General features: G+C 41.2%; 1 protein-coding gene across 6 annotated transcripts in view; it reads right to left on the reverse strand.

Annotated features, from left to right (window-relative positions):
• Positions 1 to 251: 251 nt before the first annotated feature.
• The window catches only part of NYAP2 (neuronal tyrosine-phosphorylated phosphoinositide-3-kinase adaptor 2), a 136,888-nt gene continuing 121,098 nt past the window's right edge, over positions 252 to 16,041 (reverse strand). For 5 of the 6 annotated variants that reach the window (XM_035334244.1, XM_035334245.1, XM_035334247.1 and 2 more), the window contains one exon: positions 2,009 to 3,626. In XM_035334244.1, coding sequence (XP_035190135.1) covers positions 3,399 to 3,626 — 228 coding nt within the window. In that variant the 3' untranslated portion in view covers positions 2,009 to 3,398. Of the gene's footprint in view, positions 1,324 to 2,008; positions 3,627 to 16,041 lie in introns of those variants that run through there. The other variant, XM_035334246.1, reaches the window with a different exon arrangement.

Here is a 16,041-nt window from a genome sequence, read left to right on the forward strand (position 1 = left end):
TTGTCCACTTAAAAAGAAACAATCCAAACAAACAAACAAAAAAATACCATTTTATACCATTTGCTTTAATTTGTCATAAGGAGCAATAAAGTAGACATACATTGGCTAATATACGTAAACACATTTTTAGTGCAAGAATAACAAGACCTGTGACTTTACTGTGCTTTCTTGAAATCACAGTGCACTTTACACAAATTGCTACACAATAATGTTTAACTTCAGGAGTTTAAAGCAAAATAAGTGCATACCAAACAATTTCATATATACAGTCTTCATAAGTGTGTGTATATATGTGATCTGTATGTATATACAGATTGCATATTTATACAGACTACAGCTTCAATGAGTGCGTGTAACTAAGCACTGTCATTCACCCTGTGACACAGAAACTGCTGAGACAATAGGTGACGTGGGAAATGTGTGAACAGCATTCTGACAGCACGCTTTGGGCAGTACGGCGCACCTTTTACTCGAGCGATGGGGTGAGCCAGCAATCACCGGACAGCAGGAAACGCTTGTCAAGCCCAGGCTCCGTCTGTGACCTTTGGAAATCACAGCCTGAGCCTCACTCCCCTCCTCTGTAAAATGATTCTCTCAAGCGTGAGGTTCAGTCCACATTTCTAAAGTGCTTGGAAGGTAAGTGCTAAGTTATATTTTACTTTTTCATGTGGTGTCGCACTTAAAAACAAAAAGCCATTGTTTCCATGGGATACAATGGAGGTCTGGAAGCACATGGGCAGTTATTTAAGGACAACATAAATAGCATTGAGTAATAGAAGCAAAACATTGAGCGGCTTTTATGGCAGGCTGAATGTACAAGCAAGTCTGTTTACGACAAGAATGCTTCAATTCCCTGATCATTATTCCTATTACGCATTGATATGAAGAGGACACAACATGAACAAACACTATTAAACACAGTAACTGTTCACATTAATGTTTGCCATCCTCCACAGGGTTTGACACCGCAGCGCCCGAGCATACCCACGGGTCTGGACTGCAAAGCCAGTGCTTCGGCAGGGCTTTAAATGACTGCTCCGGGAGGAGAACAGTGCAGAGAAGTACCGGGACTGCCCGAATGCTGGCTTTGCTTTTGTTGCCAGAGATTTAGTGCAGCGGAGGGAAAGGGTTGAGCTGAGTATTTCACACATGGTTATGAGAAGTTCTTCTCTTGCCACATAACAAGGAAGACAAAGCGTAAACGCTTTCTGAACAATGAACCTGTTATCTCAACAGATTTCTCACGACCAACAAGTCGTCTTCTTTCCAGGAGATTCTGGAACTTTGCGAGATCTCTTGAGTTTTTCTTCTGCCATTTTCTTTCTTTAAAAAAAAGAGAATAAGCAGATTGTACAGTTGGTGTCGTGGATGTTACATGTATTCAAAGATTCCTTCACAGCCTCTGGAGTTTTTCATTTCTTCTGTCATTTGGGCTGTGAGGGGCTCTTTAAATCTGCATTTCAATTGCGTACCCATTCCAGCCACTGTATATTCATAACGCACACAAATATTTGATGCACACATCTATGAGTATAAATAGAGAGATCCATGCATATATACATATATATGTGTGTATACATATGCATATATACATACACAATAATGCTAATATACATACACACATATAAACACACACTTTATCTTTTACAGAAATCTCAGTTTGGACATCAAAATATACATTAGTTAGTTATAAAATATTTAAAAACTTTATTTCAGAGGCTGAAAAGAAACTACTACTCATAAAGCATTACTCAAACTCAAACTTTAGCAATATAGATTACAAAAACCTTCTAAAATTTGATATTTTTGGTTTTTTTGATCAGCAATTACAGCTGTGGCAATGCTGTCAATAGAATTCAAAGAAAAGCCAATATAACAAGAAGTTTCAAACAACACACCTTTTCTTCTCAGAGAATATAATACTAAAATGATTGTTTTAAAGAGGAACTTTTGTGCTACCAGATTTCAGACACATAGAAATTTAAATATACAAAATATATGCCATAGATTTTTTTTTCCATTCCACAATTCCACAGCAGTACAAGTTTCCCTCGTTCTCAACAGCTTCTTTTGGAAGATTTTTCACCTCATAGATTTCACCCTCATAATCAGCATAAGCCGTCTTTTTCTCCCATTAAAACCAGGAGGTCGTAATTCTTTGGTCATGACATAATATTCTGTTAAAGTGGGTGTGATATAATACAGGATTGTAAGCCAATTGCAGAGGCAGCCAGGGAGACGACGTGGCGTACCTGGGAGGACGGTTATATGGCCTCTGCTCCAAAACCACATGAAACGGAGGGAGATCTCCCTACCAGCTTTTGGGGGTCTGAATGCCAGCCTTCATAGGTAACACAAGGTAATCTGACACAGGACGTGTTGCTGGATTTAAAACTACTAAACACGTAAACAGGTTTTGTCACCTTTATTTTCTGGACCAAAGACAAATGAGGACAGGATCTGTGGCTGCAGGGCCACGGCCTTGACCTGCTAACGACTGGGGCTCCTCGCCACGGGCTGTACAATGCTCAGTCACAGTGAACCATGGTCTCCGCTAGCCAGCTGAAGGTCACGAAGGAGGAGTTTCTGTCGCAGGCTTTTCTGCAGAAAATTTAGTTTCCCTTCTTGGCCAAAAAATTATAGCTGGAGATTTTAATAACCGATGAGGATAAAACCAAGGGCAATTTATGTGATTACAAGAAAACTGATGCAGAACAATTCGTGTTGTAAATGCAACTTGGGCATCCAGATCGAGCACTTGTATTTGCATTGCTTGCAGTTTTGTTGTTTCCCACCAAAACTCTCTCCCTTGTCCAGCCCTCCCCCAAAACAGCTAAGGATGTCTAATGGGCACAACTCTAGGTAACTTCTACAGCCCTAGCACCAAGTTGTTTTGTACATTGTCATGTTAAACAAAAGGTACAACCACATGCTTTTGTACAGAGTCCAAATCTAGGCAGGTAAGAGAAATAAAATGGTGGGGGGAAGGGGGTCAGGGGGGAGCGTTAGAATACCACATAGAAAATAGTTAATAAAACAGTATAACAGTAACATTATATAGTAAAATTCTTCATAAACTTTTTTGAATTTATAGATAATATATATATATATATATTTAAGCAGTGTCATTAGTTTGGGTGTTTTCAATATATCGGCAAAATATTTACATTCTGATATCTTCTGGATCCAAAAAAATCCTGGATAAATATGTATGCCTTAATCCAGTCAGAAACTTAAATCTCTCTCTTGATTGACAGGTGAGCACTGTGTGGGTGTTTTTTTTCCTAGGAAGTTCACCACCTGCAGGTAAGTCTTATGTTAGAGCCTTTGCCTTATTAAGAAAGCTGGCTACCTGTGCATGGTGCAACATGGTGGAGAGGGCATCCTCCACACGCCTGTCAAATTGCAGTGTCCCAGAAAACAGTCTGTTGTTTGGAGTAAGGAGGAGGGCTGTATTTCTTGGTCCCGGTATTCTTTTTCCAACTCGGCAAAATAGGCATGCTGTCCTGTTTGCAGAGTCCTTTTTCTGATTTCTGTCGAGCTTTTATTTCTTTGCAGAGGCAACGTTTTTTCTCAATCATATCCAGCATTGTATGGTCCCCTTGCAACCACTGCATACACGTCACCTGTTAGGGGGAAAAAAGGATAGAAAGAAAGGAAAAAGAAGAAGAAAAGCATACAAATAACTATTTGGCCATGAATTGACGACATTGTTTCTTTCCAAGTTAGCATTACTCTTGAAATACTCTCATTTGTCTCATGAACAAAAAAATCTCCATGCTAACAACAGAAACAAACTCAGTCTTCACTTCTAACTACTACCCTATAGGAAAAAAAATGGTAATAAAAGGTCCCCTTTCTAGCTTCTCCAGAGCACTGGAAGCTAATAAAGATAAATGTTTTCAGCAAACTAGCACTACTTGGATTTTAAATGATGGAATAGATCTTTAAAAGGCACATGGATCTTAACAATGTCCTTAAATTGTGGAAATAAAAAATTCTATACACTCAAAACCATGTTTTATATTGCTTTCCAAATCCAATCTGTCACATTAAAAGCATGGTGTTAACACTTGTGAGTATCAAGCTAAATATAACTCCGTGTTTAATTTTTTTTAAATGATTTAATGAACTCCATGCGAATTATATGGATTAACCTATCCTCCTCTATGATGATATTTCATTAACTGGAAAGCATCAACTGTTTAGAAACTCCATGTCTTCACACATGTAGAATATTTCAAAACATGATCCTGATCCAGAGAAAGAGGTTAGCATATGTTTAGTTGTAAGTATATGTCACAGCCCCGCCAAAGCCTGAGAAAGTGGCTTCATTAGAGTTCAGTGGGGTGCTCACATGATTGAAAATGTGTGCGCCTTCAAATGCTTTGGACTGGAACTGAAATGCCGAATACTAAACTATCTTGAAAGGGCTTATCGTATTTGGATCACACGCTGTATACCTGCAGAACAGAGAACTTCCTCTGAGCTCTTACTTGCAAATCTGAAGTGATTTCTTAAGTCTCCCTCCCAAAATCTACTTTCCACATTAGTCATAAATTAAGGATTTGTAAGTAAATGCATGCCATACATTTGCAGGGGCTGTCCAAGTACATCTCTGATCTTGTCATGCAAATGCACATGTACAGTAATACTTTGGCAGCATTTTATGATTCATGAAGGAAACGTGTGTTTATTATTAGGAGTATGTGAGTATATTCAACAATGCATATACATTTCGATTACAAATCTGAAAATGCTAAGTGTGGGCAAGCACCAAGTTCCTAGCACTGGGGACTGGTCTTCTTAGAAGCCAACAATGAAACAGTCATTGACTTTTGTGGTCAGCTTGAAATGCATTTAGCTTTTATGGATAAATAGATAATGTTCAGATTATAGCAAGAAATAAAGCAAAAGGAATAAACATGAACAAGAAAAAGTAAAAACAAACAATGCAGCCAAACAGAAAAATAAAGAGAATACAGAAATGTAGGTTTGTTTTTTTTTTGAAAAACAAAAACAAAAACAAAAACAACATGTAAAAGAATGTTTTTAATGGCACAGAATAAAAGAATTTCAGATAAAATTACCTTTCTTTATACTGAAACAAAAACAAGTTTACCTTGCCTTGTACATGAAGTAGTATTTTGGGTACCTTGCCTTATACATTACATAGTATTTCAGGTAGACCACAATAGGAACTTTGCTCTCAAATGCTCTTAAAAATTTAGAGTTACAGGGGCAAAGTATCTGTGGGGATATCCTCCGGTATTACGGATGAACAAAAAGCCTTCTGGAAGCCCACCACGCCTGCTCTTTCTAATCCCATCCTCGGGTTTCACCTCAGCAGTGATCTAACGCGGTGCAGGTGTGAGGCATGCCATCTGCCATGACCTTCAGACTTTCTCTCTTTGGGTGCCCAGGCCTGGTCCCAAACTCACCGAAACGGAGATACTTGCTCTTCCCCGCCCCATGGGCGACTCCACACATCTTTGGATGAGGCCCAATGTGGGGCAGGTTTCCTGCCATGCTATTCATCGGTGACGTGTTACTACTTACGCAGCAGTGTCTTCGCTTTGGCTGGGTCCTCCTACGTGGGGCAGGACAGGGACAACACAAGTCTGCACACAGTTTGTTAAACACAACATGGACAACACACGGTGGCACACCGCCTTCTGGGCTGAACCTGAAGACAACAGCACTTGGTGCCGACTGCCCCTTGCAGACATTGGGAGCACCTTCTCCTCCACAACCATCCCGTCAGCAAACAGCACACTAACACCAGCCCCTTGCTGCCTGCTGCTCGCTTCAGTTCCCCCGCATTGCGAGCACGGCCCCGGCACGTCCGACAGTGCGAGGTGCTACCTCCACGCCGCCCACGCTCCCGCCATCGCACTACGCGCGGGGTTGCCAGCACAGTGTCTTCTGGTAGCTAACCCCTTCATGGGATGCAAGGGCTCTGAAGCAGGATTTTGACATGCTAAGCTCTAAAATACCAGTTGCAGCCTCCCAAAGATAGAAATGGTGTTGCAGAATGTATCAGTTACACCAACACTCTGCCACCCCCTTAAACAACAGCCCCTAAAATAAACCTAAGTGTAGACAGCTCCCAAATCCTTTTTTATACTGGCCACCATATTGTGTAGCAGTTAGAGAATCACTTACTATGACGAATTTGAGTATTTCCACATTCCAGGACAGAGGTTTTTAAGACTAGTGGGTTTTTTAAATGTTATTTTTGCTTGAGGGCTAAGACTTCCCTACCATACACAGGTATGACAATAGTCATAGAATCATACAAACACAAGGTTGGAAAGGACCTGCAAGATCATCTAGTCCAACCGTCCTCCTATCACCAGTACTACCCACTAAGCTACTAAAGCATATCTTCCAGCACATTGTCCAGGTGTTTCTTTCCACAAGAGACAGTGACTCCACCACCTCCCTGGGCAGGCCGTTCCAGCACCTGACCACTCTTTGAGAGAAAAAGTGTTTCCTGATATCTAATCTAAATCTCTGCAAGGAAGAACTTGTGGCCATTTCCTCGAGTCCTATCTTTAGTTATCTGGGAGAAGAGGCCAACCCCCTCCTCATCACAACCTCCCTTCAGGAAGTTGTAGAGCACAATGAGGTCTCCCCTCGGCCTCCTCTTCTCCAGACTAAACAACCCCATCTCCCTCAGCCGCTGCTCATAACACTTGCGCTCGAGACCCCTCACCAGTTTTGTTGCCCTTCTTTGGACACACTCCAGGGCCTCGATGTCATTCTTGTAGGGGCCCATATTGCTAATACGAAATCCCAAAGAGTGTTATCTAAATTTTCAGTGTCTGTCAGACAAACCATGGGCACCAAGGCTCCCAAGCCAGCACAGCACTCAGCACAGCTGTGAAATCACAGCAATAACCTTTGATGACTTCAGTAGGGCTACTACTGAGGTGTTTAAAGCTCAAGTGTTTAGCACTGTGGACTTAGGCCTAATCCTTACAGTGATTGCTGAACCGACAGGGCTCACGCTTCGCTCCAGTACTAATTCTTTTCATATCCTCCCTCCTTTCTGGCTTCAGCTGGCTCCTCTGGTCGTGCACCAGGTTGTTAATATCACTGCTCTATCATAACAAAGGATGTATTTAATGTGAGAGACACAAAAACTAATGATGTTACAAGTTAATTTATAGAAAAAAGTAGAGCATTCATACTATGCACAGCTATATGACTCTGCTGTTGGAGGACCCCAGAGCACACGGGACCTGTACGCATCCGGCAGCATGTCAGAGCTTGGCTGCCGATGTGGATGTAGGCAGACAGGCACAAAACCCATCACACTGGTGCTAGCAGCCAACGAGACACTGCACAGGAGAAGCAAAGTTGATTTTGACTGAAGAGTCTTGGCCCAAAGCCTGTTCTTACTGAAAAGGGAAGAAAGAGGCAGCATCTAATACGAGGCCTGTAAGAACAGGAGGGCTCTCCTGACCACTCCGTATCAGGTGGATCAGGCGGCCACACAATCACTTATGAACTGTGAAATTTGCTGATTCTTCTTCTTGTTAAATTATCTGGGGCCTAAGACACAATTTATCTTCAAAATCACAGAGAACGATAATTTTCCTCAAAAACCTTATTTAAAGCAAATGTTTGTTCCAAACTTGAACATCAACAACAACAAAAAGCAAGAAAACTCTTCCACTATGCAAAAGTGAATTCTTCCACACAGTTTAAAACATAAAGTTTCTGGAAGGCCTTAGGAGATATCAGTGTGTTGTCACCTTACTTTTAGTATCCGCCCTTGTTCCTCTGATATTTTGATTCCCAAAACATTAGAAGTAACCTTTATGATGATCTGTTAAACACTCTCAGATTTTACATTGGCAGTGCCACAGAACAAGAAATAACATTATAAACCATCTTTCAATTAAGAAAAAGCGGTAACTCCAACAACTTTACACATCCTCAAAACATAATACAAAATATTTCATCTAGAAAAATATTTCTGAGTAAAAGATAGAGCCCAAAAGATCACTCCTGCTGAGTGTTTCAATGCTTTATGAAGATCTGAGAGACAGAGACAAACTCTATCTCTCGTCACAGAAGTGACTGGTGCATTTTTGTGTGTGTAGGTGCCCCCATTAGCAGTGGGCCTTTCTTTATTTCTTCTTACCTCACTGAACTGATATTTTGCATCATTCTAGAAATACAAGAGACAGTCCCAAGGGTTTACAAATTTGTAGTTAAATGCGATTGCCCTGACCAAGATCACAGAACTGTCTTGGGGCAGTGGTTTGATGGGCAGAACATGTACGGCCCAACAGCTCTTAGAGGACAGGTCCTCCATCCAGAGGGCAGTACGCTCCATAGCTCTCCGCCACATCAGAATTTATTGAGAAAAACTCATAATCCTGGAGAAAACCCAGAAGAGGCTTTGGGGAACAGGCAGTGACTCACGCTGCCAGGCCCTGCCTGGTGTCACAGCAGACTATTTCTGTTTTCTCCTGCCCCGGCACCCCTACGGCTCCGGCAGGGCGATGCCAGCCCCAGAAGCCTGCACCTGCATTGCACTGCCCCTCAGGCAGGCAGTGGGTTCACAAAGTGCTCAAATGCAGATGTCTAAGCAAGACACTGAAATGAAAACTAACACAGTTCTTCCCCTTTTCTTAACTAAGCACAATAGTTTTGTTCAGCAAAGAGAGTAACTGTTATGGATGGAAAACAGGTAGAAGGAAATATTCTCTAGTAACATGATTAAGCAGCTACTGATGGATGTGATTTTCCACACCTGCTGGCTGGAGTTACAAAGTACAGCAAACATCTTGCATCTCTTTGTTGGTGACAACTGAGAACATGGGATAGGACTTTCTGGCCCTTCAGGAACTGGACTTTCACCCAGAGGACACAACGTGCCACACGAAGTGCACGAGCGCAGTGGACAAGCAGTTCTTTGTGAGTTGCTAAACACATGCACGCTACTGCAGAAAGATGCAACGACACCTTTGAGCTTTACACAAACCAAATGATCCCATATAGCACAGCCTTTCCACATGAAAAATACAAGGGCTGTGAAAAGGAAAATGCGGAAGCCAGGCTAAAAATATAGAGTGAAATATCCTCAGCACCAGCCCTGGAACACTGTTTCTTAAGTGTGATTAAACTTTACTTGCTTGTGTGTGACAGATAAATAGATTCATGAACACGCAGAAGAGGCTTTCTCTTGGCAAAAAGACTTATGTGCAGCCTAACTCCCACTCCTATCCTCTTGTCTCGAACCGAGCCCCATGAAAGATAAATTGTGAGCCCCACACTTGGGGCAGGCAAGTGCCCTGTGCTCCTGCTGCACCGGGACAAGAGGAACAAGTGCAGGGTGCGGCTCTGCTCGTCCAGACCCAAAGAGCATCGTCCTCGCTGCGGGGTCGGTGGCAGTGCAGGGGCCTCTGCTCCCGACTTGGGGACTTCTCTGGAGCCAGGCCAAGCGGGTGAAGCACAGGTTGTATAAATTCATGCTACTTCCCAGTCATGCTGAGAGGCATTTCAGGAAATGTTTCATTGAAAGGTTCAATACAGTTTCACAAGAGTGCCCATGAAAATACATGCTGCTATAAATGGGGAGAAGACTATTACTAGTCACAAAATTCAAAGATGTTGCCCATTTTCATTAATTTTTGAGCAACCTTTTCTAATATTTGAATTGACCACTCAATATTTCATGTTCTGAATGCTACCATGAGTGTTTTCTTTTGTGGTGTACGAACCTTTAATGACCTAAAAGAAGTATTTTTCATTATATGAGGGCTTAGACTATACAAAATCCTATTCTAATGCTTTTCCTTGTGACATCTTGGCTGACAAGTTCCTGATTTGCCCTTTTTTAATGCTGCTGTTTTTTTGGAAGGTAAATCAGAAGCAATAAATAAGTCCCATGACACAGTGGTCCTTCCATAATTTGTTCCTAGTACTGGAGGTTCCCAATTACATTGCTGAAATTGTACAGATTATGGGGCTGAAGAAGATACTGCTTTCTCCTGGTCCTTTTGAGTTTCCTCCCTCTCCTAACAGGACAGTTTGATTTCACTTCACAATGGGAAAAACCACATCACACGTGTGATTGTGGATGCCGTACAAATACTCTTTTCTTCATGACAACTGCATACCATAGATAAAATGAAAGCTGAAGATCTGACATGAGGCTGTACCAAAGTGTTCTTAAACCAATGCAAATTATACTGAAATAAAAGCATCATGGACATTTGGAGGAGATTATTAGAAGTATCTCCAGTACCAGTACACAAAGTGAGCTATGAGCGGTGCAATCTGTGAGCAGTGCTACACATCACTCAGCAGAGCCAAGCATGCTGGTTTGCCTTGGCAGGCTACAAGTGAAGAAGAAAGGCTTTCTGAAAGCCACTTACCATCCTCTGTGAGAAAGAGGTACTCCCTTCCTCTTGCCTTTTCTCATACGGGAGTTTCCAAACTCTTTCCCACTGAAACTCTCGACGGCACTTGCTCTGATGCAGATGGGTCCCAGCCACCTGGCCAGGGAAGGTACTTCCACGCAGGAGGGTGACTCCTAGGAGGTAGCCGCGTGCCACGGGTGCAAGTGGCGGAGGGCCATGGTGAGTAGTAGCAAGAGTTACTTCACGGTGTGTTATCTGATAGTCTTAGCGTGACGTGGAGATCCTCTTAGCACACATGTACAAAAGGGGAATTGTCCAGTGCAGGAGTTCAGCATGAAGCAGGTTTCAAAAGCTCTGAGCACTGAGGACCTTGCTAGAAGCCAACGGGAATGTGCCTGCTGACTTCACGGGTCCAAGAATTCAACTACAGTTTGTTCAGACAAATAGTAAAAAAAACACCCAAATGTTTTAAAAAGCCTTCTGAAAAGCGGTTGGAAAATGATGCTGGACAAGGTTTATGTCGCTAACTGCGAGCTATAAACATTGCTCTGCACTTAATGTTGCTAATTCCAGTGGCTATTAAAGCTGGTAAGTGAGGGTAAAGCTACAGGCTACATTTGCAGCCATATCTCTCTGTGACAGAGGCACTCTGGAACCATATTGACACAAAAGATCGAGTAATTTGGCCCAGGACAGTTAGCCAGTTATATAGCTCAGTACTGCTACTCCGTTCTTCCATTACTGCTAAATTCAGAACAACAACTGATTATTAACACAGAGGTGATTAAAAGCCGTAGCATGTTCAGGAACATGCAGCGTGTGCACCATGAGCTGAAAGCAGACACTCTCCATGCAGCCAGCAGTGCACGGTAACGCTACCAGGGACACTTGATAACGCAACTGCAAATTCTCTGGAAGTGCCTGAGGTGTTTCCTAGCAGGTGTCCTACCATACCAGCAACCGCATCAAGATGACCCCTGTGCACTCGCATACTTGCACCACAGGCACAGGCACACACGATGTGCTAAGCGCCACACAAACGGCCCGCTCAGATCTTTCACAAATTCTTTTTAAGAGACACAAGTAAACTCTCCATTCTCCCTTGAATAGGGAGGGATATTGACTGAAAAAGGCGTAAAAAACTGTATCAATGGCCTGCACTAAGCATATGTTTTCATAACCATTGACAGCAGTACATTTCTGATTGACACACAGAATACACTGGAAGTGGGAGAAAACACACGTGTGTTCTGCTTTCTCAAGATTTTCTCCCTAGTGCAATACCAGCCACTAAATGCCAATTTTCTATTTTTGTTTTTATAGCAACATCTTTAACATTACTGGCACAGATCTGGAAATCAACATTTGCCAGTTAGCCTGTTATGTCTGCCGTGGCAGAAATAATGTAGGTGTTAGGAACACAGAGTCTTGCTTGGTACTAGAATCCAGGTAATAATACATCTAAGCACTGGGAAAGGATTCTCCTGGCACACCAGTTTTAGTTTTAACAAAATATTTGTGCAGGAAGAAACACCTTGTAATCTAACACCGTATATTTAACATTAAAGGAATTCACTGACACCTGCTATTTCAACTTACAGAACTGCACGTGCATCACATTTAAGGGCTATTATAATATTGTAACATAGGAATTGCTGTGTTTAGTGTTTGGATTTCCATTACTCTGAATTTCTAAACTTCTGGGAATATGTTTTCTTCCAAATGATACCACTACAGGAAAAAAAGTAGAGTCCGTGTAAAAAATGTTCTACCACTTAATGAAGATCCTGTAATTATACGATGCAATATTGTAAGAGACCTTTTTAAAATATGGGACTCACTTAAAGACTTACTACATCATCCGTTCTCTACGGCCCAACTGATCCACTACTTAAAATCAGTTTAAAAGAATCTTTGGAACTCCAAGAATTCTCAACGATTCGATACTACGAACAATTAATACTTATCCTAAAATTAAATTAGCAAATGGTTAGTAAACCATCAGCACCTCTGACTCCAGACCTCCAGTTTCATGATTCATTGCTTCCAATAACTAAATGTCACAGCTACTTTATACAGAATCAGCACCACACACACTCCTATGTCTCGAGTTTTCCAGCTACCCTCAGTTTATTGCTGAGGCTATCAATAAAGCAAACCATCCTGCATTTCATTTTCACTCTGACAGTCTGGCTATAGATCTTCCTGACCTTGCATTATTAACATATTTGTAAACATGTATGTCTCAGCTAAGCTGTTTTTTTTTTAAGCCAAACAACTGTCTGAAAGGTACTGCTTGATCTGCTGTTAGTTAACACATCCTGTAAATGCTATTAAGTTTAAAGTAAAAGTCTGTAGAGCAACATAAACTAGGCATATTGTGTAAAGTTGTCTCATGCATCTCATTTATGCAGTGGATCATCACAAAGTGCATTCCAACTGAGATTACTTATGAAAAATCAAAGCTTAATCTATGCCTTTGCTAAGCAGGAAATGGAGAACTCAAGCAACCCACCATGATACATCCTTTCGCTCACTGTAAGATAGAAAGGAAAATTCAATGTTGTATTAGGTCAGTCACAGGAGGAACAAAGGACAGGATATCCAGACTTTGGCAGAGTTCAGTGACACAGAGACCTCATGCTAACCGCATTTTGCAGTACAGCACCTGCAGGGTAACACTTTAACATCCCAGATTACATTAAGATGTTACTACCTCTGTCTCCTCACCTTTTCCTTGTGCTGGAGGTTGCTACTTCATCACATGTGTGCCTTAACTGTTCATCAACCAGTCTTAAACAGCAGGATGGTTTGAGGCAGTGACCTCAATGACCACTACAGCTGGCCCTGACTATGACTGAGTAACCATGACCACAGCACAAAACACCTGTAATTAGTGTTTCTAACTCTAAATTGTGGTAGTTTTGAAAAACTGCCAGATTCTAAATCTCCTACTGAAGGGAAGAGTCTGTCCTCCTTTACGCTCAGGTGTGGCATGGAGCAGTGAGAGCTGCTGGTGGGCAAGATCCTTATCTCCGTAAGACCCAACCCTTGCAGGCTGCAAAAGCTCTGGTGTAGAAGGGTAGCAGAGTGCACACTCTAGGTCCTTGTTTCTGCTCATTCAGCAGAAGCCAAGAAAGAGAAATTGAATACTGAAGAATGAAAATGAGTGCAAACAAGACCAAGACTTTGGAAGAAATAAGAGAAAGTCAACAGTGAGGCCAAGTCTAAAGTTCAAAAAAAAATGTGACATGGAGAAACCATAAAATCAATGAGTTTCTCCACTTTGGGGAACCTAAATTGGACCTCATTTTACTCAAGCCAGAAACACATACATGAGCTTCAGCACTCTTCCTACTGGTGCTAGTATTAGAACTGAATATTTAACTAACCTGCATTGCTATGGCAGCTGAAGAACCTCAGCACACCAGTTTCTCAGCAAAGCCACTAAAGCTTTGCATTTATCTAGCATTTTCAAGAAAATGGTCACAAGAATATTTTAAAAATAGAAATAAAAAAAATAAAATGATCAAAGTAATATAGGAAGGGAGAATGCTTCAGCTCTGAAAGGGCTGGTTGGTGCCTTCAAATCCTCATTTGTTATTTAGTGATCTAAACACACTAATACCTCAATTAAAGACAATGAAGTTGCTTTACAGATGAGAAATTTCAATATGTGCTCTTACATTTCTCCTTTTCTAACGGTGAAATTGAGTCAATGACCATTTTCTTACCTTACATGTCATTTTTCAAGTATTGTATTCATTGTACGGGAGAAAACGTTTTAGGAAAGTATGACTGAAACAACGCAGTGCACACAGATGATCTTGTTCTTTTATTTGGTCACATCTTCCTTTTTAAAGACGCATAAAATAAGATTAATAGGCAGGGATAACCATTTATGATTCAACACTTACCCCAATTTGAAATGTACTTAATGAACATATACTAGACTTATAAACTGTACTGAAAATTTCTCAAGAATTCGAATGTGAGAGATATCCTTAGTATGAGATAGGCCTTTACTCTAGCCTCAGAACAACATTGTGTAATCTCATTTATATCAAGAATTGCTAAATAATACAGTACCCAAATCTCATATAGACACGATTTACTGACACGCAGAAGAGTTGAAATACAGGCAAGAAAAAAAGGCTGGCGATCCAAGAGTCCACTAATTACCACTCTGGCTTTTAAGATCAGGCTGCTGGCCCATGCACACACAGCTCGATTAATGGAATGTGTCCTTTCCCCATCCTATTTTCTGTGGAGAAAAAGCATTCCTTGGACATTCCAGTTGTAGCTTATGAGTTAAATGGGTATTTGCTATTGACGTGAGTGAGGTCAGAATTTAACCTTGCATCTTTAAAGAAAAGAATGAGAAGGATTTTTTATCATGCACTTTTAGTTGGGGTGAAGGCTCTTCGTAACAGTGGCTGTGTCATGCTAAAAATTCTTTTGTATTTCCTGTACAAGGATCTATCTTCTAAGATATTTTTTTCCTGAGTAGCTACTGCCACTGTGCTGCAGTAACTATGCACTGAGACTGGCCTGGCTGACAAGATAACACGACGATAAGATTAACTTCAAAGGAAGTAAATCTATCATTCATAGGCCGCAGACAGAAACACATATGATTATCACTGTAGCTCCTATTCAATGAAGAACAAATACACGCTCAACTGGAAAACACGTAATTGTCCCCTTGATTTGCAGGGATGTTCTGCTATTTAAGATAACCAGTGCTTCGCTGGCTCAAGGCCAGTTAGCTGCGCCTACATGCAGTTGCGTGGTGGTTACGAATAACTTTACAAAGGGCTAATAGATGACTGTTAGCTGTTTCAATAACTGCTTAATCAATCGGCAATTATACGTTACTGTGGACTGCAAAGTAAGAGGCAGTTTGAAATCATAGCTGATAACCAGTGTCTGCAATGTTCCTGTTCAACTGACTCATAAGGGATGGTACAGGCACCTGTTCCTACTGCGCACCTGCACTGCAGAAACTTTTATTTCCAGGCTGAGTAAGGCCCTTCTCTATCCAGCACTGGTGTGTGCGAGACGTTACAGACATAGGTCGTCCCCTAGATTTATTGCAAGTGCCCCAGTGAATGGAGTTGGGATTTTCGGCATGAGAGTCCAGCCGGGTAAGGGCATCTCCAAACCTAGGAACCCCTGAGCAGCACAAGATACAGTGAGCCAAAGCTACAGCATGTGGCCTGTTATCAAATATTTTTCAACTACAGAGAGCTGTCATAAGAAATACAATTATCTTGTCTTTTTTTTTTTCTTTTTTGCCTGAAGAACTGGAAACCTTAAATTAGTAAAAAATAATAATCTTTTAAAGTTCTCATTTAAAATACATGACATTTTTATTTTCATTGTTTAACAAGGCAAAATGAGGATAAAAGTAGGTTATCAAAAGTGGGTGCCGGCATTCATACCTCTTCATAATTGGCATACAGAATGTATATGAATAGCCACACGTTGCTAGTGAAAGACTATGAACAAACACACATACATATACATAGATATATAAACATACTATACATACATACATGAGTGTTATACATATCTATGTGCATACAGTATACAGACGAGATACTATACAGGTACAGTAAGTGCAATATACTGTATAAGGCTATACAAACATCGAAAG

This window comes from Oxyura jamaicensis, chromosome 9, assembly GCF_011077185.1.
Source record: "Oxyura jamaicensis isolate SHBP4307 breed ruddy duck chromosome 9, BPBGC_Ojam_1.0, whole genome shotgun sequence".
NCBI classification, from domain to species: Eukaryota; Metazoa; Chordata; class Aves; order Anseriformes; family Anatidae; genus Oxyura; species Oxyura jamaicensis.